General features: G+C 48.3%; 1 protein-coding gene across 1 annotated transcript in view; it reads right to left on the minus strand.

The window, feature by feature from the left end:
* Positions 1-14,211: 14,211 nt before the first annotated feature.
* LOC139369970 (uncharacterized) overlaps positions 14,212-26,270 on the minus strand; it is a 41,681-nt gene continuing 29,622 nt past the window's right edge. Inside the window, exons 9-13 of the mRNA XM_071109253.1 lie at positions 22,956-23,018; positions 20,126-20,248; positions 19,168-19,323; positions 15,919-15,972; positions 14,212-14,452 (exon numbers count right to left, since the gene is read on the minus strand). Coding sequence (XP_070965354.1) covers positions 14,212-14,452; positions 15,919-15,972; positions 19,168-19,323; positions 20,126-20,248; positions 22,956-23,018 — 637 coding nt within the window. The remainder of the gene's footprint in view (positions 14,453-15,918; positions 15,973-19,167; positions 19,324-20,125; positions 20,249-22,955; positions 23,019-26,270) is intronic.

Raw genomic sequence — 26,270 nt, forward strand, 5'->3', positions numbered from 1 at the left:
ACCACTCCATGTCATTTCTCATCCTACCATCCTACCGCTCCATGTAATTTCTCATCCTTCCACTCCATGTCATTTCTCATCCTACCATCCTACCACTCCATGTCATTTCTCATCCTTCCACTCCATGTCATTTCTCATCCTACCATCCTACCGCTCCATGTCATTTCTCATCCTACCATCCTACCACTCCATGTAATTTTTCATCCTACCATCCTACCACTCCATGTCATTTCTCATCCTACCCCTCCATGTCATTTCTCATCCTACCATCCTACCACTCCATGTCATTTCTCATCCTACCGCTCCATGTCATTTCTCATCCTACCGCTCCATGTCATTTCTCATCCTACCATCCTACCACTCCATGTCATTTCTCATCCTACCGCTCCATGTCATTTCTCATCCTACCACTCCATGTCATTTCTCATCCTACCACTCCATGTCATTTCTCATCCTACCGCTCCATGTCATTTCTCATCCTACCATCCTACCCCTCCATGTCATTTCTCATCCTACCATCCTACCACTCCATGTCATTTCTCATCCTACCGCTCCATGTCATTTCTCATCCTACCATCCTACCCCTCCATGTAATTTCTCATCCTACCCCTCCATGTAATTTCTCATCCTACCCCTCCATGTCATTTCTCATCCTACCATCCTACCACTCCATGTCATTTCTCATCCTACCATCCTACCACTCCATGTCATTTCTCATCCTACCCCTCCATGTCATTTCTCATCCTACCCCTCCATGTCATTTCTCATCCTACCACTCCATGTAATTTCTCATCCTACCATCCTACCACTCCATGTCATTTCTCATCCTACCCCTCCATGTAATTTCTCATCCTTCCACTCCATGTCATTTCTCATCCTACCATCCTACCACTCCATGTCATTTCTCATCCTACCATCCTACCACTCCATGTCATTTCTCATCCTACCCCTCCATGGCATTTCTCATCCTACACCTCCATGTCATTTATCATCCTACCCCTCCATGTCATTTCTCATCCTACCATCCTACCACTCCATGTCATTTCTCATCCTACCCCTCCATGGCATTTCTCATCCTACCCCTCCATGTCATTTCTCATCCTACCCCTCCATGGCATTTCTCATCCTACCCCTCCATGTCATTTATCATCCTACCACTTCATGTCATTTCTCATCCTACCATCCTACCGCTCCATGTCATTTCTCATCCTACCCCTCCATGTCATTTCTCATCCTACACCTCCATGTCATTTCTCATCCTACCACTCCATGTCATTTCTCATCCTACCATCCTACACCTCCATGTCATTTCTCATCCTACCATTCTACCCCTCCATGTCATTTCTCATCCTACCACTCCATGTCATTTCTCATCCTACCATCCTACCATCCATGTAATTTCTCATCCTACCCCTCCATGTCATTTCTGATCCTACCCCTCCATGTCATTTCTCATCCTACCAATCCATGTCATTTCTCATTCTACCACTCCATGTCATTTCTCATCCTACCACTCCATGTAATTTCTCATCCTACCACTCCATGTCATTTCTCATCCTACCATCCTACCCCTCCATGTCATTTCTCATCCTACCATCCTACCACTCCATGTAATTTCTCATCCTACCCCTCCATGTCATTTCTCAACCTACCATCCTACACCTCCATGTCATTTCTCATCCTACCCCTCCATGTCATTTCTCATCCTACCACTACATGTCATTTCTCATCCTACCACTCCATGTAATTTCTCATCCTACCACTCCATGTCATTTCTCATCCTACCACTACATGTCATTTCTCATCCTACCCCTCCATGTCATTTCTCATCCTACCACTCCATGTCATTTCTCATCCTACCACTCCATGTCATTTCTCATCCTACCCCTCCATGTCATTTCTCATTCTACCATCCTACCACTCCATGTAATTTCTCATCCTACCATCCTACCACTCCATGTAATTTCTCATCCTACCATCCTACCACTACATGTCATTTCTCATCCTACCCCTCCATGTCATTTCTCATCCTACCCCTCCATGTCATTTCTCATCCTACCACTACATGTCATTTCTCATCCTACCACTCCATGTCATTTCTCATCCTACCACTCCATGTCATTTCTCATCCTACCCCTCCATGTCATTTCTCATCCTATACCACTCCATGTAATTTCTCATCCTACCCCTCCATGTCATTTCTCATCCTACCACTCCATGTAATTTCTCATCCTACCCCTCCATGTCATTTCTCATCCTACCATTACATGTCATTTCTCATCCTACCACTCCATGTAATTTCTCATCCTAACGCTCCATGTCATTTCTCATCCTACCACTCCATGTAATTTCTCATCCTACCACTCCATGTCATTTCTCATCCTACCATCCTACCGCTCCATGTCATTTCTCATCCTACCACTCCATGTAATTTCTCATCCTACCACTACATGTCATTTCTCATCCTACCACTCCATGTCATTTCTCATCCTACCATCCTACCACTACATGTAATTTCTCATCCTACCACTCCATGTCATTTCTCATCCTACCATCCTACCACTTCATGTAATTTCTCATCCTACCATCCTACCACTCTATGTAATTTCTCATCCTACCACTCCATGTCATTTCTCATCCTACCACTACATGTCATTTCTCATCCTACCACTCCATGTCATTTCTCATCCTACCACTCCATGTCATTTCTCATCCTACCATCCTACCACTCCATGTAATTTCTCATCCTACCCCTTCATGTAATTTCTCATCCTACCACTACATGTCATTTCTCATCCTACCACTCCATGTCATTTCTCATCCTACCATCCTACCACTCCATGTCATTTCTCATCCTACCACTACATGTCATTTCTCATCCTACCACTACATGTCATTTCTCATCCTACCACTACATGTCATTGCCAAACAGAGTCATTGACAACAACCAAAACTAAACAGGTGGGTTTTTATGAGGGGTTCTGAAAGACACTATGGGGTTGTCCACTGAAAGTTGACTAGCAACAACAACTGGGACCTAAAAGACACCCAACATGAGCGCCCAGAAGGTGTACCTGGGAATAGTTGAGGACGGGTAGAGAGGAGGTCAGAGGAGAGAGGAGGTCAGAGGAGAGAGCGGGGGTCAGAGGAGAGAGCGGGGGTCAGAGGAGAGAGCGGGGGTCAGAGGAGAGAGAGGAGGACAGAGCGGGGGTCAGAGGAGAGAGAGGGGGTCAGAGGAGAGAGCGGGGGTCAGAGGAGAGAGCGGGGGTCAGAGGAGAGAGCGGGGGTCAGAGGACAGAGCGGGGGTCAGAGGAGAGAGAGGAGGACAGAGGAGAGAGCGGGGGTCAGAGGAGAGAGCGGGGGTCAGAGGAGAGAGCGGGGGTCAGAGGAGAGGTATACCTTGTAATAGTTGAGGACAGGTAGAGCGGGGGTCAGAGGAGAGAGTGGGGGTCAGAGGAGAGAGAGGGGGTCAGAGGAGAGAGCGGGGGTCAGAGGAGAGGTATACCTTGTAATAGTTGAGGACGGGTAGAGAGGAGGTCAGAGGAGAGAGCGGGGGTCAGAGGAGAGAGAGGGGGTCAGAGGAGAGGTATACCTTGTAATAGTTGAGGACGGGTAGAGAGGAGGTCAGAGGAGAGAGCGGGGGTCAGAGGAGAGAGCGGGGGTCAGAGGAGAGAGCGGGGGTCAGAGGAGAGGTATACCTTGTAATAGTTGAGGACGGGTAGAGAGGAGGTCAGAGGAGAGAGCGGGGGTCAGAGGAGAGAGAGGGGGTCAGAGGAGAGAGCGGGGGTCAGAGGAGAGGTATACCTTGTAATAGTTGAGGACGGGTAGAGAGGAGGTCAGAGGAGAGAGCGGGGGTCAGAGGAGAGAGAGGGGGTCAGAGGAGAGGTATACCTTGTAATAGTTGAGGACGGGTAGAGAGGAGGTCAGAGGAGAGAGCGGGGGTCAGAGGAGAGAGCGGGGGTCAGAGGAGAGGTATACCTTGTAATAGTTGAGGACAGGTAGAGCTGGGGTCAGAGGTTCGTGGAGGATCCGTAGCGCCAGAGCCTGAGTTACCAACAGCAACAGGGCCTGGTCTGGATACACCTAGATAAACACACACAAGTTACCAACAGCAATCAATTAAAGAAATACACATGAATTATACTCAGGGATGGAAACTGGTGAGGCCCCCGAAAGGTGACACCCCTACAGGGGAAAATGCATGTTTTAACTAATTAAGAAACAGAATATGACCTACATGTTCAGTCTCTGTGTGTTAAATAAAAAGTGGATTATGTGAAACTAACTCACAGCTACATTTTTTTACAGAAAGCATTCTAATATCTAGACTTTACTTCAAATGGGAGCGCTTGTTACCACGACAGCCTTTATAATAGAAAGCTTGTTACCATGACAGCCTTTATAATAGAACGCTTGTTACCATGACAGCCTTTATAATAGAGCGCTTGTTACCATGACAGCCTTTATAATAGAGCGCTTGTTACCACGACAGCCTTTATAATAGAAAGCTTGTTACCATGACAGCCTTTATAATAGAGCGCTTGTTACCATGACAGCCTTTATAATAGAAAGCTTGTTACCACGACAGCCTTTATAATAGAAAGCTTGTTACCATGACAGCCTTTATAATAGAGCGCTTGTTACCATGACAGCCTTTATAATAGAAAGCTTGTTACCACGACAGCCTTTATAATAGAACGCTTGTTACCATGACAGCCTTTATAATAGAAAGCTTGTTACCATGACAGCCTTTATAATAGAACGCTTGTTACCATGACAGCCTTTATAATAGAACGCTTGTTATCATGACAACATTTATAATAGAATGGTTGTTACCACAACAGCCTTTACAATAGAAAGCTTTTTACCATGACAACCCCCCCCCCCCATCTAAACATCTAAATCCACAGTCTCCCTCCATCTAAACATCTAAATCCACAGTCTCCCCCCCATCTAAACATCTAAATCCACAGTCTCCCCCCCCCATCTAAACATCTAAATCCACAGTCCCCCCCCCCTATCTAAACATCTAAATCCACAGTCTCCCCCCCTATCTAAACATCTAAATCCACAGCGTCTCTCCCCCCCATCTAAACATCTAAATCCACAGTGTCTCTCCCCCCCATCTAAACATCTAAATCCACAGTGTCTCTCCCCCCCATCTAAATCCAGTGTCTCCCCCCCTATCTAAATCCAGTGTCTCCCCCCCCCCCATCTAAGCATCTAAATCCACAGTGTCTCCCTCCCCCCATCTAAACATCTAAATCCAGTGTCTCCCCCCCATCTAAACATCCAAATCCACAGCCCCCCCCCCATCTAAACATCTAAATCCACAGTCTCCCCCTATCTAAATCCAGTGTCTCCCCCCCCCCCATCTAAACATCTAAATCCACAGTGTCTCCCCCCCCATCTAAACATCTAAATCCACAGTGTCTCCCCCCCATCTAAACATCTAAATCCACAGTGTCTCCCCCCCATCTAAACATCTAAATCCACAGTGTCTCCCCCCCATCTAAACATCTAAATACACAGTCTCCCCCCCATCTAAATCCACAGTGTCTCCCCCCCCCATCTAAACATCTAAATCCACAGTTCCCCCCCCCATCTAAACATCTAAATCCACAGTCCCCCCCCCCCATCTAAACATCTAAATCCAGTGTCTCCCCCCATCTAAACATCTAAATCCACAGTCCCCCCCCCATCTAAACATCTAAATCCACAGTGTCTCCCCCCCATCTAAACATCTAAATCCACAGTGTCTCCCCCCCATCTAAAATATCTAAATCCAGTCTCCCCCCCATCTAAACATCTAAATCCACAGTCTCCCCCCATCTAAACATCTAAATCCACAGTCTCCCCCCCATCTAAACATCTAAATCCACAGTCTCCCCCCATCTAAACATCTAAATCCACAGTCCCCCCCCCATCTAAACATCTAAATCCACAGTCCCCCCCCCCATCTAAACATCTAAATCCACAGTGTCTCCCCCCCATCTAAACATCTAAATCCACAGTGTCTCCCCCCCATCTAAACATCTAAATCCACAGTCCCCCCCCCCATCTAAACATGTAAATCCAGTGTCTCCCCCCATCTAAACATCTAAATCCACAGTCTCCCCTCCCATCTAAACATCTAAATCCACAGTCCCCCCCCCCATCTAAACATCTAAATCCACAGTCCCCCCCCCATCTAAACATCTAAATCCACAGTCCCCCCCCCCCCCCCATCTAAACATCTAAATCCACAGTGTCTCCCCCCCCCATCTTTATAATAGAAAGCTTGTTACCATGACAGCCTTTATAATAGAACGCTTGTTATCATGACAACATTTATAATAGAATGGTTGTTACCACAACAGCCTTTACAATAGAAAGCTTTTTACCATGACAACCCCCCCCCCCATCTAAACATCTAAATCCACAGTCTCCCTCCATCTAAACATCTAAATCCACAGTCTCCCCCCCATCTAAACATCTAAATCCACAGTCTCCCCCCTATCTAAACATCTAAATCCACAGTCTCCCCCCCATCTAAACATCTAAATCCAAAGTCTCCCCCCCCTATCTAAACATCTAAATCCACAGTGTCTCTCCCCCCCATCTAAACATCTAAATCCACAGTGTCTCTCCCCCCATCTAAACATCTAAATCCACAGTGTCTCTCCCCCCCCATCTAAATCCAGTGTCTCCCCCCCTATCTAAATCCAGTGTCTCCCCCCCCCCCATCTAAGCATCTAAATCCACAGTGTCTCCCTCCCCCCATCTAAACATCTAAATCCACAGTCCCCCCCCATCTAAACATCTAAATCCACAGTCTCCCCCCCATCTAAACATCTAAATCCACAGTCCCCCCCCCCATCTAAACATCTAAATCCACAGTGTCTCCCCCCCATCTAAACATCTAAATCCACAGTCCCCCCCCCCCATCTAAACATCTAAATCCACAGTGCCCCCCCATCTAAACATCTAAATCCACAGTGTCTCCCCCCATCTAAACATCTAAATCCACAGCCCCCCCCCATCTAAACATCTAAATCCACAGTCCCCCCCCCCCCATCTAAACATCTAAATCCACAGTGTCTCCCCATCTAAACATCTAAATCCACAGTCCCCCCCCCATCTAAATCCACAGTCCCCCCCCATCTAAATCCACAGTGTCTCCCCCCATCTAAACATCTAAATCCACAGTCCCCCCCCCCATCTAAATCCACAGTGTCTCACCATCTAAACATCTAAATCCACAGTCCCCCCCCATCTAAACATCTAAATCCACAGTCCCCCCCCCCATCTAAATCCACAGTGTCTCCCCCCCATCTAAACATCTAAATCCACAGTCCCCCCCATCTAAACATCTAAATCCACAGTGTCTCCCCCCCGCATCTAAACATCTAAATCCACAGTGTCTCCCCATCTAAACATCTAAATCCACAGTCTCCCCCCATCTAAACATCTAAATCCACAGCCCCCCCCCCCCATCTAAACATCTAAATCCACAGTGTCTCCCCCCCCCATCTAAACATCTAAATCCACAGTGTCTCTCCCCCCCATCTAAACATCTAAATCCAGTGTCTCCCCCCCCCATCTAAACATCTAAATCCACAGTGTCTCCCCCCCCCCATCTAAACATGTAAATCCACAGTCTCCCCCCCCATCTAAAGATCTAAATCCACAGCCCCCCCCCATCTAAACATCTAAATCCAGTGTCTCCCCCCCATCTAAACATCTAAATCCACAGTGTCTCCCCATCTAAACATCTAAATCCACAGCCCCCCCCCATCTAAACATCTAAATCCACAGTCCCCCCCCCCATCTAAACATCTAAATCCACAGCCCCCACCCCATCTAAACATCTAAATCCACAGTCCCCCCCCCCCCATCTAAACATCTAAATCCACAGTCCCCCCCCCCATCTAAACATCTAAATCCACAGCCCCCCCCATCTAAACATCTAAATCCACAGTCCCCCCCCCATCTAAACATCTAAATCCACAGCCCCCCCCCATCTAAACATCTAAATCCACAGTATCTCCCCCCCATCTAAACATCTAAATCCAGTCTCCCCCCATCTAAACATCTAAATCCACAGCCCCCCCCCCCATCTAAACATCTAAATCCAGTCTCCCCCCATCTAAACATCTAAATCCACAGCCCCCCCCCCATCTAAACATCTAAATCCACAGTCCCCCCCCCCCATCTAAACATCTAAATCCACAGTGTCCCCCCCCATCTAAACATCTAAATCCACAGTGTCCCCCCCCCATCTAAACATCTAAATCCACAGTCTCCCCCATCTAAACATCTAAATCCACAGTCCCCCCCCATCTAAATCCAGTGTCCCCCCCCGATCTAAAAATCTAAATCCACAGTCTCCCCCCCATCTAAACATCTAAATCCACAGTGTCTCCCCCCCATCTAAATCCACAGTGTCCCCCCCCCCATCTAAATCCACAGTGTCTCCCCCCCCCCCATCTAAATCCACAGTGTCTCCCCCCCCATCTAAATCCACAGTGTCTCCCCCCCCCATCTAAATCCACAGTGTCTCCCCCCCCCATCTAAATCCACAGTGTCTCCCCCCCCATCTAAATCCAAAGTGTCTCCCCCCCCCATCTAAATCCAGTGCCCCCCCCGATCTAAACATCTAAATCCACAGTGTCTCCCCCCCCCATCTAAATCCACAGTGTCTCCCCCCCCCATCTAAATCCAGTGCCCCCCCCCGATCTAAACATCTAAATCCACAGTGTCTCCCCCCCCCCATCTAAACATCTAAAACCACAGTGTGTGTATAATGTGAGTGTGTGTCTGGTGTGAGTGTGTGTGTGTGTGCAATGTGAGTGTGTGTGTGTGGTGTGTGTGAGTGTGTGTGTGCAATGTGAGTGTGTGTGTGGTGTGTGTGAGTGTGTGTGTGTATAATGTGAGTGTGTGTCTGGTGTGAGTATGTGTGTGTACAATGTGAGTGTGTGTGAGTATAATGTGAGTGTGTGTGTGTGTGGTGTGTGTGAGTGTGTGTGTATAATGTGAGTGTGTGTGTGTGTGGTGTGTGTGAGTGTGTGTGTATAATGTGAGTGTGTGTGTGTGGTGTGTGTGAGTGTGTGTGTGTATAATGTGAGTGTGTGTGTGTGGTGTGTGTGAGTGTGTGTGTATAATGTGAGTGTGTGAGTGGTGTGTGTGAGTGTGTGTGTATAATGTGAGTGTGTGAGTGGTGTGTGTGAGTGTGTGTGTATAATGTGAGTGTGTGAGTGTGTGTGTGTGAGTGTGTGTGTATAATGTGAGTGTGTGTGTGTGGTGTGTGTGAGTGTATAATGTGAGTGTGTGTGTGTGGTGTGTGTGAGTGTGTGTGTGTGGTGTGTGTGAGTGTGTGTGTATAATGTGAGTGTGTGTGTGTGGTGTGTGTGTATAATGTGAGTGTGTGTGTGTGGTGTGTGTGTGTATAATGTGAGTGTGTGTCTGGTGTGAGTGTGTGTGTGTGTGCAATGTGAGTGTGTGTGTGGTGTGTGTGTGTATAATGTGAGTGTGTGTGTGTGGTGTGTGTGAGTGTGTGTATAATGTGAGTGTGTGTGGTGTGTGTGTGTATAATGTGAGTGTGTGTGTGGTGTGTGTGTGTGGTGTGTGTGAGTGTGTGTGTATAATGTGAGTGTGTGTGTGGTGTGTGTGAGTGTGTGTGTATAATGTGAGTGTGTGTGTGTGGTGTGTGTGAGTGTGTGTGTATAATGTGAGTGTGTGTGTGGTGTGTGTGAGTGTGTGTGTATAATGTGAGTGTGTGTGTGGTGTGTGTGAGTGTGTGTGTGTATAATGTGAGTGTGTGTGTGTGGTGTGTGTGAGTGTGTGTGTGGTGTGAGTGTGTGTGTGTGGTGTGTGTGTGTATATAATGTGAGTGTGTGTCTGGTGTGAGTGTGTGTGTGTGTGTGTGTGTGTGTACAATGTGAGTGTGTGTGTGGTGTGTGTGAGTGTGTGGTGTGTGTATATAATGTGAGTGTGTGTGTGTGGTGTGTGTGAGTGTGTGTGTATAATGTGAGTGTGTGTGTGTGGTGTGTGTGTGTATAATGTGAGTGTGTGTGTGTGGTGTGTGTGTGAGTGTGTGTATAATGTGAGTGTGTGTCTGGTGTGAGTGTGTGTGTGTGTGCAATGTGAGTGTGTGTGTGTGGTGTGTGTGTGTATAATGTGAGTGTGTGTGTGGTGTGTGTGTGAGTGTGTGTATAATGTGAGTGTGTGTCTGGTGTGAGTGTGTGTGTGTGTGCAATGTGAGTGTGTGTGTGGTGTGTGTGTGTATAATGTGAGTGTGTGTGTGGTGTGTGTGTGAGTGTGTGTATAATGTGAGTGTGTGTCTGGTGTGAGTGTGTGTGTGTGTGCAATGTGAGTGTGTGTGTGGTGTGTGTGTGTATAATGTGAGTGTGTGTCTGGTGTGAGTGTGTGTGTGTGTGCAATGTGAGTGTGTGTGTGGTGTGTGTGTGTCTGGTGTGAGTGTGTGTGTGTGTGCAATGTGAGTGTGTGTGTGTGGTGTGTGTGTGTGTGTGTACAATGTGAGTGTGTGTGTGTGTGTGTGTGTGTGTGTGTGTGGTGTGTGTGCAATGTGAGTGTGTGTGTGGTGTGTGTGAGTGTTTGTGTATAATGTGAGTGTGTGTGTGGTGTGTGTGTGTGTGTACAATGTGAGTGTGTGTGGTGTGTGTGTGTGAGTGTGTGTGTGTGTGGTGTGTGTGTATAATGTGAGTGTGTGTGAGTGTGTGTGTGTGTGGTGTGTGTGTATAATGTGAGTGTGTGTGTGTGGTGTGTGTGAGTATAATGTGTGTGGTGTGTGTGAGTGTGTGTGTATAATGTGAGTGTGTGTGTGTGGTGTGTGTGAGTGTATAATGTGAGTGTGTGTGTGTGGTGTGTGTGAGTGTGTGTGTATAATGTGAGTGTGTGTGTGGTGTGTGTGAGTGTGTGTGTATAATGTGAGTGTGTGTGTGGTGTGTGTGAGTGTGTGTGTATAATGTGAGTGTGTGTGTGTGGTGTGTGTGTATAATGTGAGTGTGTGTGTGGTGTAAGTGAGTGTGTGTGTATAATGTGAGTGTGTGAGTGTGTGTGGTGTGTGTGAGTGTGTGTGTGTGTGGTGTGTGTGTGTGTGTGTATATAATGTGAGTGTGTGTCTGGTGTGAGTGTGTGTGTGTGTGTGTGTACAATGTGAGTGTGTGTGTGGTGTGTGTGTGTGGTGTGTGTGAGTGTGTGTGTATAATGTGAGTGTGTGTGTGTGGTGTGTGTGTGTGGTGTGTGTGAGTGTGTGTGTACAATGTGAGTGTGTGTGTGTGGTGTGCACACCATCAGGAAGGTCCGTGGGATCTGGATGAGGTGTCCCAGAGATCCCTGGTTCAGCAGGATCTCCATGGTAACGTTTCTCGCCTCCTACAAAACACACAATGCTGAAACAACAACAACAACAACAGCCCAGAGAAAGACAAGCGCGTGTGTGTGTGTGTGTGTGTGTGTGTGTGTGTGTGTGTGTGTGTGTGTGTGTGTGTGTGTGTGTGTGTGTGTGTGTGTGTGTGTGTGTACCGTCAGAAAGGCAGTGTCAGGAGGACCAGCAGGAGAATTGAGCACGTGGAGAAAGTATGCCCAACTCTGAGACTGAAACACAGATACACACATTATGTCCACACAGGTTGAATGACTGCCCATTTCTGAGTTTCAGCGCTTTGAGTGTCAGCGCTCTGAGTGTCAGCGCTCTGAGTGTCAGCGCTCTGAGTGTCAGCGCTCTGAGTGTCAGCTCTCTGAGTGTCAGCTCTCTGAGTGTCAGCTCTCTGAGTGTCAGCTCTCTGAGTGTCAGAGGTCTGAGTGTCAGCGCTCTGAGTGTCAGCGCTCTGAGTGTCAGCGCTCTGAGTGTCAGCGCTCTGAGTGTCAGAGGTCTGAGTGTCAGAGGTCTGAGTGTCAGAGGTCTGAGTTTCAGCGCTCTGAGTGTCAGCGCTCTGAGTGTCAGAGGTCTGAGTGTCAGCGGTCTGAGTGTCAGAGGTCTGAGTGTCAGAGGTCTGAGTGTCAGCGCTCTGAGTGTCAGCGCTCTGAGTGTCAGCGCTCTGAGTGTCAGAGGTCTGAGTGTCAGAGGTCTGAGTGTCAGCGCTCTGAGTGTCAGCGCTCTGAGTGTCAGCGCTCTGAGTGTCAGCGCTCTGAGTGTCAGCGCTCTGAGTGTCAGAGGTCTGAGTGTCAGCGCTCTGAGTGTCAGCGCTCTGAGTGTCAGCGCTCTGAGTGTCAGAGGTCTGAGTTTCAGCGCTCTGAGTTTCAGCGCTCTGAGTTTCAGCGCTCTGAGTGTCAGCGGTCTGAGTGTCAGCGGTCTGAGTGTCAGCGGTCTGAGTGCCAGCGGTCTGAGTGTCAGTGGTCTGAGTGTCAGCGCTCTGATTTACAGAGGTCTGAGTTTCAGCGCTCTGAGTTTCAGCGCTCTGAGTTTCAGAGGTCTGAGTTACAGAGGTCTGAGTTTCAGCGCTCTGAGTGTCAGCGCTCTGAGTGTCAGCGCTCTGAGTGTCAGCGCTCTGAGTGTCAGAGGTCTGAGTTTCAGCGCTCTGAGTTTCAGCGCTCTGAGTTTCAGCGCTCTGAGTGTCAGCGGTCTGAGTGTCAGCGGTCTGAGTGTCAGCGGTCTGATTTACAGAGGTCTGAGTTTCAGCGCTCTGAGTTTCAGCGCTCTGAGTTTCAGAGGTCTGAGTTACAGAGGTCTGAGTTTCAGCGCTCTGAGTTTCAGCGCTCTGAGTTTCAGCGCTCTGAGTTTCAGCGCTCTGAGTTTCAGCGCTCTGAGTGTCAGAGGTCTGAGTGTCAGCGCTCTGAGTGTCAGCGCTCTGAGTGTCAGCGCTCTGATTTACAGAGGTCTGAGTTTCAGCGCTCTGAGTTTCAGCGCTCTGAGTTACAGAGGTCTGAGTTTCAGAGGTCTGAAGTTCTAGACTCAAGGTTGTGAGACTCACGTCCTTGTAGACAGCCATGTTGCTCTTCAGAACCCTCAGGCCAAACTTTACCACCTCGACCTGCCTGGGAACCACAGCACCTAGAAGAAGAAGAGAGAGAGGAGGAGAGAGGGAGGAGGACAGGAAAAGAGAGGGGATAGGAGGGAGGATGACAGGACCAGAGAGGGGAGGAGAGATGGAGGAGGACAGGAACAGAGAGAAGAGGGAGGGAGGAGGACAAGACAAGAGAGGAGAAGGAGGGAGGAGGACAGGAACAGAGAGGGGAGGAGAGGGAGGAGGACAGGACAAGAGAGAGGAGAGATGGAGGAGGACAAGAGAGAGGGGAGAGGGAGGAGGACAGGAACAGAGAGATGAGAGATGGAGGAGGACAGGACAAGACAGAGGAGAGAGGGAGGAGGACAGGAACAGAGAGGGGAGGAGAGGAGAGAGGGAGGAGGACAAGAGAGAGGAGAGAGGGAGGAGGACAGGACAAGACAGAGGAGAGAGGGAGGAGGACAGGAACAGAGAGAGGAGAGATGGAGGAGGACAGGAACAGAGAGAGGAGAGATGGAGGAGGACAAGACAAGAGAGGGGAGGAGAGAGGGGGGAGGACAGGACAAGACAGAGGAGAGATAGAGGAGGACAGGACAAGACAGAGGAGAGATGGAGGAGGACAAGACAAGACAGAGGAGAGAGGGAGGAGGACAGGAACAGAGAGAGGAGAGAGGGAGGAGGACAGGACAAGAGAGGGGAGAGAGGGAGGAGGACAGGAACAGAGAGAGGAGAGATGGAGGAGGACAGGAAAAGAGAGGGGAAGAGAGGGAGGAGGACAGGAACAGAGAGAGGAGAGATGGAGGAGGACAGGAAAAGAGAGGGGAAGAGAGGGAGGAGCACAGGAAAAGAGAGGGGAAGAGAGGGAGGAGGACAGGAAAAGAGAGGGGAAGAGAGGGAGGAGGACAGGAACAGAGAGAAGAGATGAAGGAGGACAAGACAGAGGAGAGAGGGAGGAGGACAGGACAAGACAGAGGAGAGAGGGAGGAGGACAGGACAAGACAGAGGAGAGAGGGAGGAGGACAGGACAAGTGTGTGTATATCAGACAGGAGAGAGCTAGATGTGTGTGTATCAGACAGGAGATAGCTAGATGTGTGTGTATATCAGACAGGATATAGCTAGATGTGTGTGTATATCAGACGGGAGATAGCTAGATGTGTGTGTATATCAGACAGGAGATAGCTAGATGTGTGTGTATATCAGACAGGAGATAGCTAGATGTGTGTGTATATCAGACAGGAGATAGCTAGATGTGTGTGTATATATCTAACCTTTGACCTCCTCCCAGGGAGTGTCGGGGGAGAGGGGCTGCGTTGCAATGGCAGCGGTGACGCTGGGCGCGGTTGCCGTGGTGATGATGCGTAGGTAGAAGGTGAAGAGGCGTGGCGTTAGGCGGCACACGGGGCAGCAGACCCCAGGGGGCGGATAGAAGAAGGAGGAGAGGGCGGAGCTAAAGTCCCCGGCCTTCATCAGGAAGAGAGGGATCAGATCCCGCACCGCCTGGACACTAGAGTAGACACACACACACACGTTAGGCACATAGACAAGCATTAAACACACACACACATTAGGCACACGGACAAACTTTAAACACACACACACACGTAGATACAGAGTAACAGGTAGATACAGAGTAACAGAGTAACAGGTAGATACAGAGTAACAGGTAGATACAGTAACAGAGTTACAGGTAGATACAGAGTAACAGAGTAACAGGTAGATACAGAGTAACAGGTAGATACAGAGTAACAGGTAGATACAGAGTAACAGGTAGATACAGTAACAGAGTTACAGGTAGATACAGAGTAACAGAGTAACAGGTAGATACAGAGTAACAGGTAGATACAGAGTAACAGGTAGATACAGTAACAGAGTTACAGGTAGATACAGAGTAACAGAGTAACAGGTAGATACAGAGTAACAGGTAGATACAGAGTAACAGAGTAACAGGTAGATACAGAGTAACAGGTAGATACAGAGTAACAGGTAGATACAGTAACAGAGTTACAGGTAGATACAGAGTAACAGGTAGATACAGAGTAACAGGTAGATACAGTAACAGAGTTACAGGTAGATACAGAGTAACAGAGTAACAGGTAGATACAGGGTAACAGGTAGATACAGTAACAGAGTTACAGGTAGATACAGAGTAACAGAGTAACAGGTAGATACAGAGTAAAAGGTAGATACAGAGTAACAGGTAGATACAGAGTAACAGGTAGATACAGTAACAGAGTTACAGGTAGATACAGAGTAACAGGTAGATACAGAGTAACAGGTAGATACAGTAACAGAGTTACAGGTAGATACAGAGTAACAGAGTAACAGGTAGATACAGGGTAACAGGTAGATACAGTAACAGAGTTACAGTTAGATACAGAGTAACAGAGTAACAGGTAGATACAGAGTAACAGGTAGATACAGAGTAACAGGTAGATACAGAGTAACAGGTAGATACAGTAACAGAGTTACAGGTAGATACAGAGTAACAGGTAGATACAGGGTAACAGGTAGATACAGTAACAGAGTTACAGGTAGATACAGAGTAACAGAGTAACAGGTAGATACAGAGTAACAGGTAGATACAGAGTAACATGTAGATACAGAGTAACAGGTAGATACAGTAACAGAGTTACAGGTAGATACAGAGTAACAGAGTAACAGGTAGATACAGAGTAAAAGGTAGATACAGAGTAACAGAGTAACAGGTAGATACAGAGTAACAGGTAGATACAGAGTAACATGTAGATATAGAGTAACAGAGTAACAGGTAGATACAGAGTAACAGATAGATACAGAGTAACAGGTAGATACAGAGTAACATGTAGATATAGAGTAACAGAGTAACAGGTAGATACAGAGTAACAGATAGATACAGAGTAACAGGTAGATACAGAGTAACAGAGTAACAGGTAGATACAGAGTAAAAGGTAGATATAGAGTAACAGAGTAACAGGTAGAGCAGTGACTCACCGTTCAGTGTTCCCACTATGAACCACCTTCAGGTAACGGGTCAACTCCCTGTACCTACAGACAAACAGAAATAAACGAAATAAGGAAATATCATGTACAGTGTGTGTGATGGTGTGTGTGTGTGTGATGGTGTGTGTGTGTGTGATGGTGTGTGTGTGTGTGATGGTGTGTGATGGTGTGTGTGTGTGTGTGTGTGATGGTGTGTGTGTGTGTGTGTGATTGTGTGTGATGGTGTGTGTGTGTGATGGTGTGTGATGGTGTGTGTGTGTGTGTGATGGTGTGTGATGGTGTGTGTGTGTGTGTGTGATGGTGTGTGATGGTGTGTGTGTGTGTGTGTGAGATGGTGTGTGTGTGTGTGTGTGATGGTGTGTGTGTGTGTGTGTGATGGTGTGTGTGTGTGTGTGATGGTGTGTGTGTGTGTGTGTGTGATGGTGTGTGTGTGTGTGTGTGATGGTGTGTGTGTGTGTATGTGTGTGTGTGTGTGTGTGTGATGGTGTGTGTGTGTGTGTGTGTGTGATGGTGTTTGTGTGTGTGTGATGGTGTGTGTGTGTGTGTGATGGTGTGTGTGTGTGTGATGGTGTGTTGGTGTGTGTGTGTGTGTGTGTGTGTGTGTGTGTGTGTGTGTGTGTGTTGGTGTGTGTGTTGGTGTGTGTGATGGTGTGTGATGGTGTGTGATGGTGTGTGTGTGTGTGTGTGTGTGACGGAGTCAGTACTAAGGAATCCCCCTTAGCGGATATTAAACACAAACGAGAGCAAACAACTAACAGACATAAAGTTACGCAGAATATCAAACAACAGTTTGCAGCACATATCATATACTGTATTACAGAGCGGACCAGCTGACTGATGAACGTGACCATATACTGTATTACAGAGCGGACCAGCTGACTGATGAACGTGACCATATACTGTATTACAGAGCGGACCAGCTGACTGATGAACGTGACCATATACTGTATTACAGAGCGGACCAGCTGACTGATGAACGTGACCATATACTGTATTACAGAGCGGACCAGCTGACTGATGAACGTGACCATATACTGTATTACAGAGCGGACCAGCTGACTGATGAACGTGACCATATACTGTATTACAGAGCGGACCAGCTGACTGATGAACGTGACCATATACTGTATTACAGAGCGGACCAGCTGACTGATGAACGTGACCATATACTGTATTACAGAGCGGACCAGCTGACTGATGAACGTGACCATATACTGTATTACAGAGCGGACCAGCTGACTGATGAACGTGACCATATACTGTATTACAGAGCGGACCAGCTGACTGATGAACGTGACCATATACTGTATTACAGAGCGGACCAGCTGACTGATGAACGTGACCATATACTGTATTACAGAGCGGACCAGCTGACTGATGAACGTGACCATATACTGTATTACAGAGCGGACCAGCTGACTGATGAACGTGACCATATACTGTATTACAGAGCGGACCAGCTGACTGATGAACGTGACCATATACTGTATTACAGAGCGGACCAGCTGACTGATGAACGTGACCATATACTGTATTACAGAGCGGACCAGCTGACTGATGAACGTGACCATATACTGTATTACAGAGCGGACCAGCTGACTGATGAACGTGACCATATACTGTATTACAGAGCGGACCAGCTGACTGATGAACGTGACCATATACTGTATTACAGAGCGGACCAGCTGACTGATGAACGTGACCATATACTGTATTACAGAGCGGACCAGCTGACTGATGAACGTGACCATATACTGTATTACAGAGCGGACCAGCTGACTGATGAACGTGACCATATACTGTATTACAGAGCGGACCAGCTGACTGATGAACGTGACCATATACTGTATTACAGAGCGGACCAGCTGACTGATGAACGTGACCATATACTGTATTACAGAGCGGACCAGCTGACTGATGAACGTGACCATATACTGTATTACAGAGCGGACCAGCTGACTGATGAACGTGACCATATACTGTATTACAGAGCGGACCAGCTGACTGATGAACGTGACCATATACTGTATTACAGAGCGGACCAGCTGACTGATGAACGTGACCATATACTGTATTACAGAGCGGACCAGCTGACTGATGAACGTGACCATATACTGTATTACAGAGCGGACCAGCTGACTGATGAACGTGACCATATACTGTATTACAGAGCGGACCAGCTGACTGATGAACGTGACCATATACTGTATTACAGAGCGGACCAGCTGACTGATGAACGTGACCATATACTGTATTACAGAGCGGACCAGCTGACTGATGAACGTGACCATATACTGTATTACAGAGCGGACCAGCTGACTGATGAACGTGACCATATACTGTATTACAGAGCGGACCAGCTGACTGATGAACGTGACCATATACTGTATTACAGAGCGGACCAGCTGACTGATGAACGTGACCATATACTGTATTACAGAGCGGACCAGCTGACTGATGAACGTGACCATATACTGTATTACAGAGCGGACCAGCTGACTGATGAACGTGACCATATACTGTATTACAGAGCGGACCAGCTGACTGATGAACGTGACCATATACTGTATTACAGAGCGGACCAGCTGACTGATGAACGTGACCATATACTGTATTACAGAGTGGACCAGCTGACTGATGAACGTGACCATATACTGTATTACAGAGCGGACCAGCTGACTGATGAACGTGACCATATACTGTATTACAGAGTGGACCAGCTGACTGATGAACGTGACCATATACTGTATTACAGAGCGGACCAGCTGACTGATGAACGTGACCATATACTGTATTACAGAGCGGACCAGCTGACTGATGAACGTGACCATATACTGTATTACAGAGCGGACCAGCTGACTGATGAACGTGACCATATACTGTATTACAGAGCGGACCAGCTGACTGATGAACGTGACCATATACTGTATTACAGAGCGGACCAGCTGACTGATGAACGTGACCATATACTGTATTACAGAGCGGACCAGCTGACTGATGAACGTGACCATATACTGTATTACAGAGTGGACCAGCTGACTGATGAACGTGACCTGCAAATTAATTACTTACAAATCATACAATGTGATTTTCTGGATTTTTGTTTTAGATTCCGTCTCTCACAGTTGAAGTGTACCTACGATAAAAAATTACAGACCTCTACATGCTTTGTAAGTAGGAAAACCTACAAATGACCTCGTGGACCAGTTGACTGCAGATATTGATTGTGATGGTAAATACCTGTTGAGTCTCTGTAATGTTTCAGTTCTCAGCAGGACAACAGCGGCAGATTCAGTCAGCGGCTCCTTCTTCCCTTTTCCCGGGCGGATCCCCGTCACGTTCTGTCCCTTTAACACTGAGACCAGCAGGACATCTGACCAGGGGAGAACACACAGCCTGGAACAAACACACACATTAACGGTCTGTCCCTTTAACACTGAGACCAGCAGGACATCTGACCAGGGGAGAACACACAGCCTGGAACACACACACACACACATTAACAGTCTGTCCCTTTAAGACTGAGACCAGCATGACATCTGACCAGGGGAGAACACACAGCCTGGAACACACACATTAACGGTCTGTCCCTTTAACACTGAAAGGGGGAGGGGGAGGATCTGTACCTGTTTCTCAGAGCGATACAGCTGGGAGGTAGGGGGGAGGGTCTATACCTGTTTCTCAGAGCGATGCAGCTGGGAGGTAGGGGGGAGGGTCTATACCTGTTTCTCAGAGCGATGCAGCTGGGAGGAAGGGGGAGGGTCTATACCTGTTTCTCAGAGCGATGCAGCTGGGAGGAAGGGGGGGAGGGTCTATACCTGTTTCTCAGAGCGATGCAGCTGGGAGGAAGGGGGGGAGGGTCTATACCTGTTTCTCAGAGCGATGCAGCTGGGAGGTAGGGGGGGAGGGTCTATACCTGTTTCTCAGAGCGATGCAGCTGGGAGGAAGGGAGAGGGTCTATACCTGTTTCTCAGAGCGATGCAGCTGGGAGGAAGGGGGAGGGTCTGTACCTGTTTCTCAGAGCGATGCAGCTGGGAGGTAGGGGGAGGGTCTATACCTGTTTCTCAGAGCGATGCAGCTGGGAGGTAGGGGTGGTCTGTACCTGTTTCTCAGAGCGATGCAGCTGGGAGGTAGGGGGGAGGGTCTATACCTGTTTCTCAGAGCGATGCAGCTGGGAGGAAGGGGGGAGGGTCTATACCTGTTTCTCAGAGCGATGCAGCTGGGAGGTAGGGGGAGGGTCTGGTAGAAACCTTGAAGTATCTGGAGAAACTCTGGACTGAAGTCACACTCCACCATCTGTCTTCGCACCGCCTCCATTACCCTGAACACACACACACACACACACACACACACACGTTACCCAGTCCTAAATGGACCTCTAGACCCTATGGTGTTACCCAGTCCTAAATGGACCTCTAGACCCTATGGTGTTACCCAGTCCTAAATGGACCCCTATGGTGTTACCCAGTCCTAAATGGACCTCTAGACCCTATGGTGTTACCCAGTCCTAAATGGACCTATATGGTGTTACCCAGTTCTAAATGGACCCCTATGGTGTTACCCAGTCCTAAATGGACCTCTATGGTGTTACCCAGTCCTAAATGGACCTCTATGGTGTTACCCAGTCCTAAATGGACCCCTATGGTGTTACCCAGTCCTAAATGGACCCCTATGGTGTTACCCAGTCCTAAATGGACCTATATGGTGTTACCCAGTCCTAAATGGACTCCTAGACCCTATGGTGTTACCCAGTCCTAAATGGACCTCTATGTTGTTACCCAGTCCTAAATGGACTCCTAGACCCTATGGTGTTACCCAGTCCTAAATGGACTCCTAGACCCTATGGAGTTACCCAGTCCTAAATGGACCCCTATGGTGTTACCCAGTCCTAAATGAACCTCTAGACCCTATGGTGTTACCCAGTCCTAAATGGACCTCTATGGTGTTACCCAGTCCTAAATGAACCTCTAGACCCTATGGTGTTACCCAGTCCTAAATGGTCCCCTAGACCCTATGGTGTTACCCAGTCCTAAATGGACCCCTATGGTGTTACCCAGTCCTAAATGGATCTCTAGACCCTATGGTGTTACCCAGTCCTAAATGGACCTCTGTGGTGTTACCCAGTCCTAAATGGACCTCTAGACCCTATGGTGTTACCCCGTCCTAAATGGACCCCTATGGTGTTACCCAGTCCTAAATTGACCTCTATGGTGTTACCCAGTCCTAAATGGACCCCTATGGTGTTACCCAGTCCTAAATGGACCTCTATGGTGTTACCCAGTCCTAAATGGACCTATATGGTGTTACCCAGTCCTAAATGGACCTCTAGACCCTATGGTGTTACCCAGTCCTAAATGGACCTATATGGTGTTACCCAGTCCTAAATGGACCTCTATGTTGTTACCCAGTCCTAAATGGACTCCTAGACCCTATGGTGTTACCCAGTCCTAAATGGACCCCTATGGTGTTACCCAGTCCTAAATGGACCTCTAGACCCTATGGTGTTACCCAGTCCTAAATGGACCTCTAGACCCTATGGTGTTACCCAGTCCTAAATGGTCCCCTAGACCCTATGGTGTTACCCAGTCCTAAATGGACCTCTAGACCCTATGGTGTTACCCAGTCCTAAATGGACCTATATGGTGTTACCCAGTCCTAAATGGACCCCTATGGTGTTACCCAGTCCTAAATGGACCTCTAGACCCTATGGTGTTACCCCGTCCTAAATGGACCCCTATGGTGTTACCCAGTCCTAAATGGACCTCTATGGTGTTACCCAGTCCTAAATGGACCCCTATGGTGTTACCCAGTCCTAAATGGACCTCTATGGTGTTACCCAGTCCTAAATGGACCCCTATGGTGTTACCCAGTCCTAAATGGACCTCTATGGTGTTACCCAGTCCTAAATGGACCTATATGGTGTTACCCAGTCCTAAATGGACCTCTAGACCCTATGGTGTTACCCAGTCCTAAATGGACCTATATGGTGTTACCCAGTCCTAAATGGACCTCTATGTTGTTACCCAGTCCTAAATGGACTCCTAGACCCTATGGTGTTACCCAGTCCTAAATGGACTCCTAGACCCTATGGTGTTACCCAGTCCTAAATGGACCCCTATGGTGTTACCCAGTCCTAAATGGACCTCTAGACCCTATGGTGTTACCCAGTCCTAAATGGACCTCTAGACCCTATGGTGTTACCCAGTCCTAAATGGTCCCCTAGACCCTATGGTGTTACCCAGTCCTAAATGGACCTCTAGACCCTATGGTGTTACCCAGTCCTAAATGGACCTATATGGTGTTACCCAGTCCTAAATGGACCCCTATGGTGTTACCCAGTCCTAAATGGACCTCTAGACCCTATGGTGTTACCCCGTCCTAAATGGACCCCTATGGTGTTACCCAGTCCTAAATGGACCTCTATGGTGTTACCCAGTCCTAAATGGACCCCTATGGTGTTACCCAGTCCTAAATGGACCTCTATGGTGTTACCCAGTCCTAAATGGACCTCTATGGTGCTACCCAGTCCTAAATGGACCCCTATGGTGTTACCCAGTCCTAAATGGACCCCTATGGTGTTACCCAGTCCTAAATGGACCTCTATGGTGTTACCCAGTCCTAAATGGACCCCTATGGTGTTACCCAGTCCTAAATGGACCTATATGGTGTTACCCAGTCCTAAATGGACCTCTAGACCCTATGGTGTTACCCAGTCCTAAATGGACCCCTATGGTGTTACCCAGTCCTAAATGGACCTCTATGGTGTTACCCAGTCCTAAATGGACCTCTATGGTGTTACCCAGTCCTAAATGGACCCCTATGGTGTTACCCAGTCCTAAATGGACCCCTATGGTGTTACCAGTCCTAAATGGACCCCTATGGTGTTACCCAGTCCTAAATGGACCTCTAGACCCTATGGTGTTACCCAGTCCTAAATGGACCCCTATGGTGTTACCCAGTCCTAAATGGACCCCTATGGTGTTACCCAGTCCTAAATGGACCCCTATGGTGTATGGCCTATGGCGTACCTGGTTAGCAGCAAGGGCAGGGCCTCCGCTATCCTGGCCTCAAGATGATGGGAAATCACTGGTCTGTTAGGGGTTAGAGGTCACAGAAGTCAGGGGTTAGACGTCGAGGCAGATTTAGTCATATTAGAAGTGTGAAGCCTCCCGAATGGTGCCGTGGTCTAAGGCACTGCATCGCAGCTGTGCCACTAGAGATTCAGGGTTCGAGTCCAGGCTCTGTCGCAGCCAGCCGCGACCGGGAGACTCATGGGGCGGCGCACAATTGGCCCAGTGTCGCCGGGTTAGGGGAGGGTTTGGACGGCAGGGATGTCCTCGTCCCATCTCGCACTGGCGACTCCTGTGGCGGGCCGGGCACAGGGCACAGGGCACGCTGACTTGGTTGCCAGGTGTGCATTGTTTGTTGGTCCCGGCTGGCTTCCGGGTTAAGTGGGCATTGTGTCAAGAAGCAGTATGATTTGGTTGGGTTGTGTTTCGTGGGGACGCACGGCTCTCGACCTTCGCCTCTCCCGAGTCCGTACGGGAGTTGCAGCGATGAGACAAGAATAACTACCAATTGCATACCACGAAATTGGGGAGAAAAAGGGGGTATAGTATCTGGAAGGTACAGTATCTGGAAGGTACAGAATCTGGATGGTACAGGATCTGGATGGTACAGGATCTGGATGGTACAGGATCTGGATGGTACAGGATCTGGATGGTACAGGATCTGGATGGTACAGGATCTGGAAGGTACAGGATCTTGAAGGTACAGGATCTCGAAGGTACAGGATCTGGAAAGTACAATATCTGGATGGTACAGTATCTGGAAGGTACAGTATCTGGATGGTACAGTATCTGGAAGGTACAGTATCTGGATGGTACAGTATCTGGAAGGTACCATATCTGGAAGGTACAATATCTGGAAGGTACAGGACCTGGAAGGTACAATATCTGGATGGTACAGGATCTGGAAGGTACAATATCTGGAAGGTACATGATCTGGAAGGTACATGATCTGGAAGGTACATGATCTGGAAGGTACATGATCTGGAAGGTATTGCCACCAACGTTTCTTTATATCTGGAAGGTACAGTATCTTGTACTTCCGGCGCCGACAGAGATGGCCGCCTCGCTTCGCGTTCCTAGGAAACTATGCAGTTTTTTGTTTTTTTACGTGTTATTTCTTACATTAGTACCCCAGGTCATCTTAGGTTTCATTACATACAGTCGAGAAGAACTACTGAATATAAGATCAGCGTCAACTCACCATCAGTACGACCAAGAATATGTTTTTCGCGACGCGGATCCTGTGTTCTGCCTTACAAACAGGACAACGGAGCGGATCCCATGCAGCGACCCAAAAAAACGACTCCGAAAAAGAGGGAAACGACTCCGGTCAGACTCCGGAGACGGGCACACCGTGCACCACTCCCTAGCATTCTTCTTGCCAATGTCCAGTCTCTTGACAACAAGGTTGATGAAATCCGAGCAAGGGTAGCATTCCAGAGGGACATCAGAGACTGTAACGTTCTTTGCTTCACGGAAACGTGGCTCACTGGAGAGACGCTATCTGAGGCGGTGCAGCCAACGGGTTTCTCCACGCATCGCGCAGACAGAAACAAACATCTTTCTGGTAAGAAGAGGGGCGGGGGCGTATGCCTTATGGCTAACGTGACATGGTGTGATGAAAGAAACATACAGGAACTCAAATCCTTCTGTTCACCTGATTTAGAATTCCTCACAATCAAATGTAGACCGCATTATCTACCAAGAGAATTCTCTTCGATTATAATCACAGCCGTATATATCCCCCCCCAAGCAGACACATCGATGGCTCTGAATGAAATTTATTTGACTCTTTGCAAACTGGAAACCATTTATCCGGAGGCTGCATTCATTGTAGCTGGGGATTTTAACAAGGCTAATCTGAAAACAAGACTCCCTAAATTTTATCAGCATATCGATTGCGCAACCAGGGGTGGAAAGACCTTGGATCATTGTTACTCTAACTTCCGCAATGCATATAAGGCCCTGCCCCGCCCCCCTTTCGGAAAAGCTGACCATGACTCCATTTTGTTGAGCCCTGCCTACAGACAGAAACTAAAACAAGAGGCTCCCACGCTGAGGTCTGTCCAACGCTGGTCCGACCAAGCTGACTCCACACTCCAAGACTGCTTCCATCACGTGGACTGGGACATGTTTCGTATTGCGTCAGACAACAACATTGACGAATACGCTGATTCGGTGTGCGAGTTCATTAGAACGTGCGTTGAAGATGTCGTTCCCATAGCAACGATTAAAACATTCCCTAACCAGAAACCGTGGATTGATGGCAGCATTCGCGTGAAACTGAAAGCGCGAACCACTGCTTTTAATCAGGGCAAGGTGTCTGGTAACATGACCGAATACAAACAGTGCAGCTATTCCCTCCGCAAGGCTATCAAACAAGCTAAGCGTCAGTACAGAGACAAAGTAGAATCTCAATTCAACGGCTCAGACACAAGAGGCATGTGGCAGGGTCTACAGTCAATCACGGACTACAGGAAGAAATCAGCCCATTCACGGACCAGGATGTCCTGCTCCCAGGCAGACTAAATAACTTTTTTGCCCGCTTTGAGGACAATACAGTGCCACTGACACGGCCTGCAACGAAAACATGCGGTCTCTCCTTCACTGCAGCCGAGGTGAGTAAGACATTTAAACGTGTTAACCCTCGCAAGGCTGCAGGCCCAGACGGCATCCCAGCCGCGCCCTCAGAGCATGCGCAGACCAGCTGGCCGGTGTGTTTACGGACATATTCAATCAATCCCTATACCAGTCTGCTGTTCCCACATGCTTCAAGAGGGCCACCATTGTTCCTGTTCCCAAGAAAGCTAAGGTAACTGAGCTAAACGACTTCATTGACTACAGCTCGGCATTCAACACCATAGTACCCTCCAAGCTCGTCATCAAGCTCGAGACCCTGGGTCTCGACCCCGCCCTGTGCAACTAGGTACTGGACTTCCTGACGGGCCGCCCCCAGGTGGTGAGGGTAGGCAACAACATCTCCTCCCCGCTGATCCTCAACACTGGGGCCCCACAAGGGTGCGTTCTGAGCCCTCTCCTGTACTCCCTGTTCACCCACGACTGCGTGGCCACGCACGCCTCCAACTCAATCATCAAGTTTGCGGACGACACAACAGTGGTAGGCTTGATTACCAACAACGACGAGACGGCCTACAGGGAGGAGGTGAGGGCCCTCGGAGTGTGGTGTCAGGAAAATAACCTCACACTCAACGTCAACAAAACTAAGGAGATGATTGTGGACTTCAGGAAACAGCAGAGGGAACACCCCCCTAT

This window comes from Oncorhynchus clarkii, chromosome 17 (assembly GCF_045791955.1).
Source record: "Oncorhynchus clarkii lewisi isolate Uvic-CL-2024 chromosome 17, UVic_Ocla_1.0, whole genome shotgun sequence".
Taxonomy (NCBI): Eukaryota; Metazoa; Chordata; class Actinopteri; order Salmoniformes; family Salmonidae; genus Oncorhynchus; species Oncorhynchus clarkii.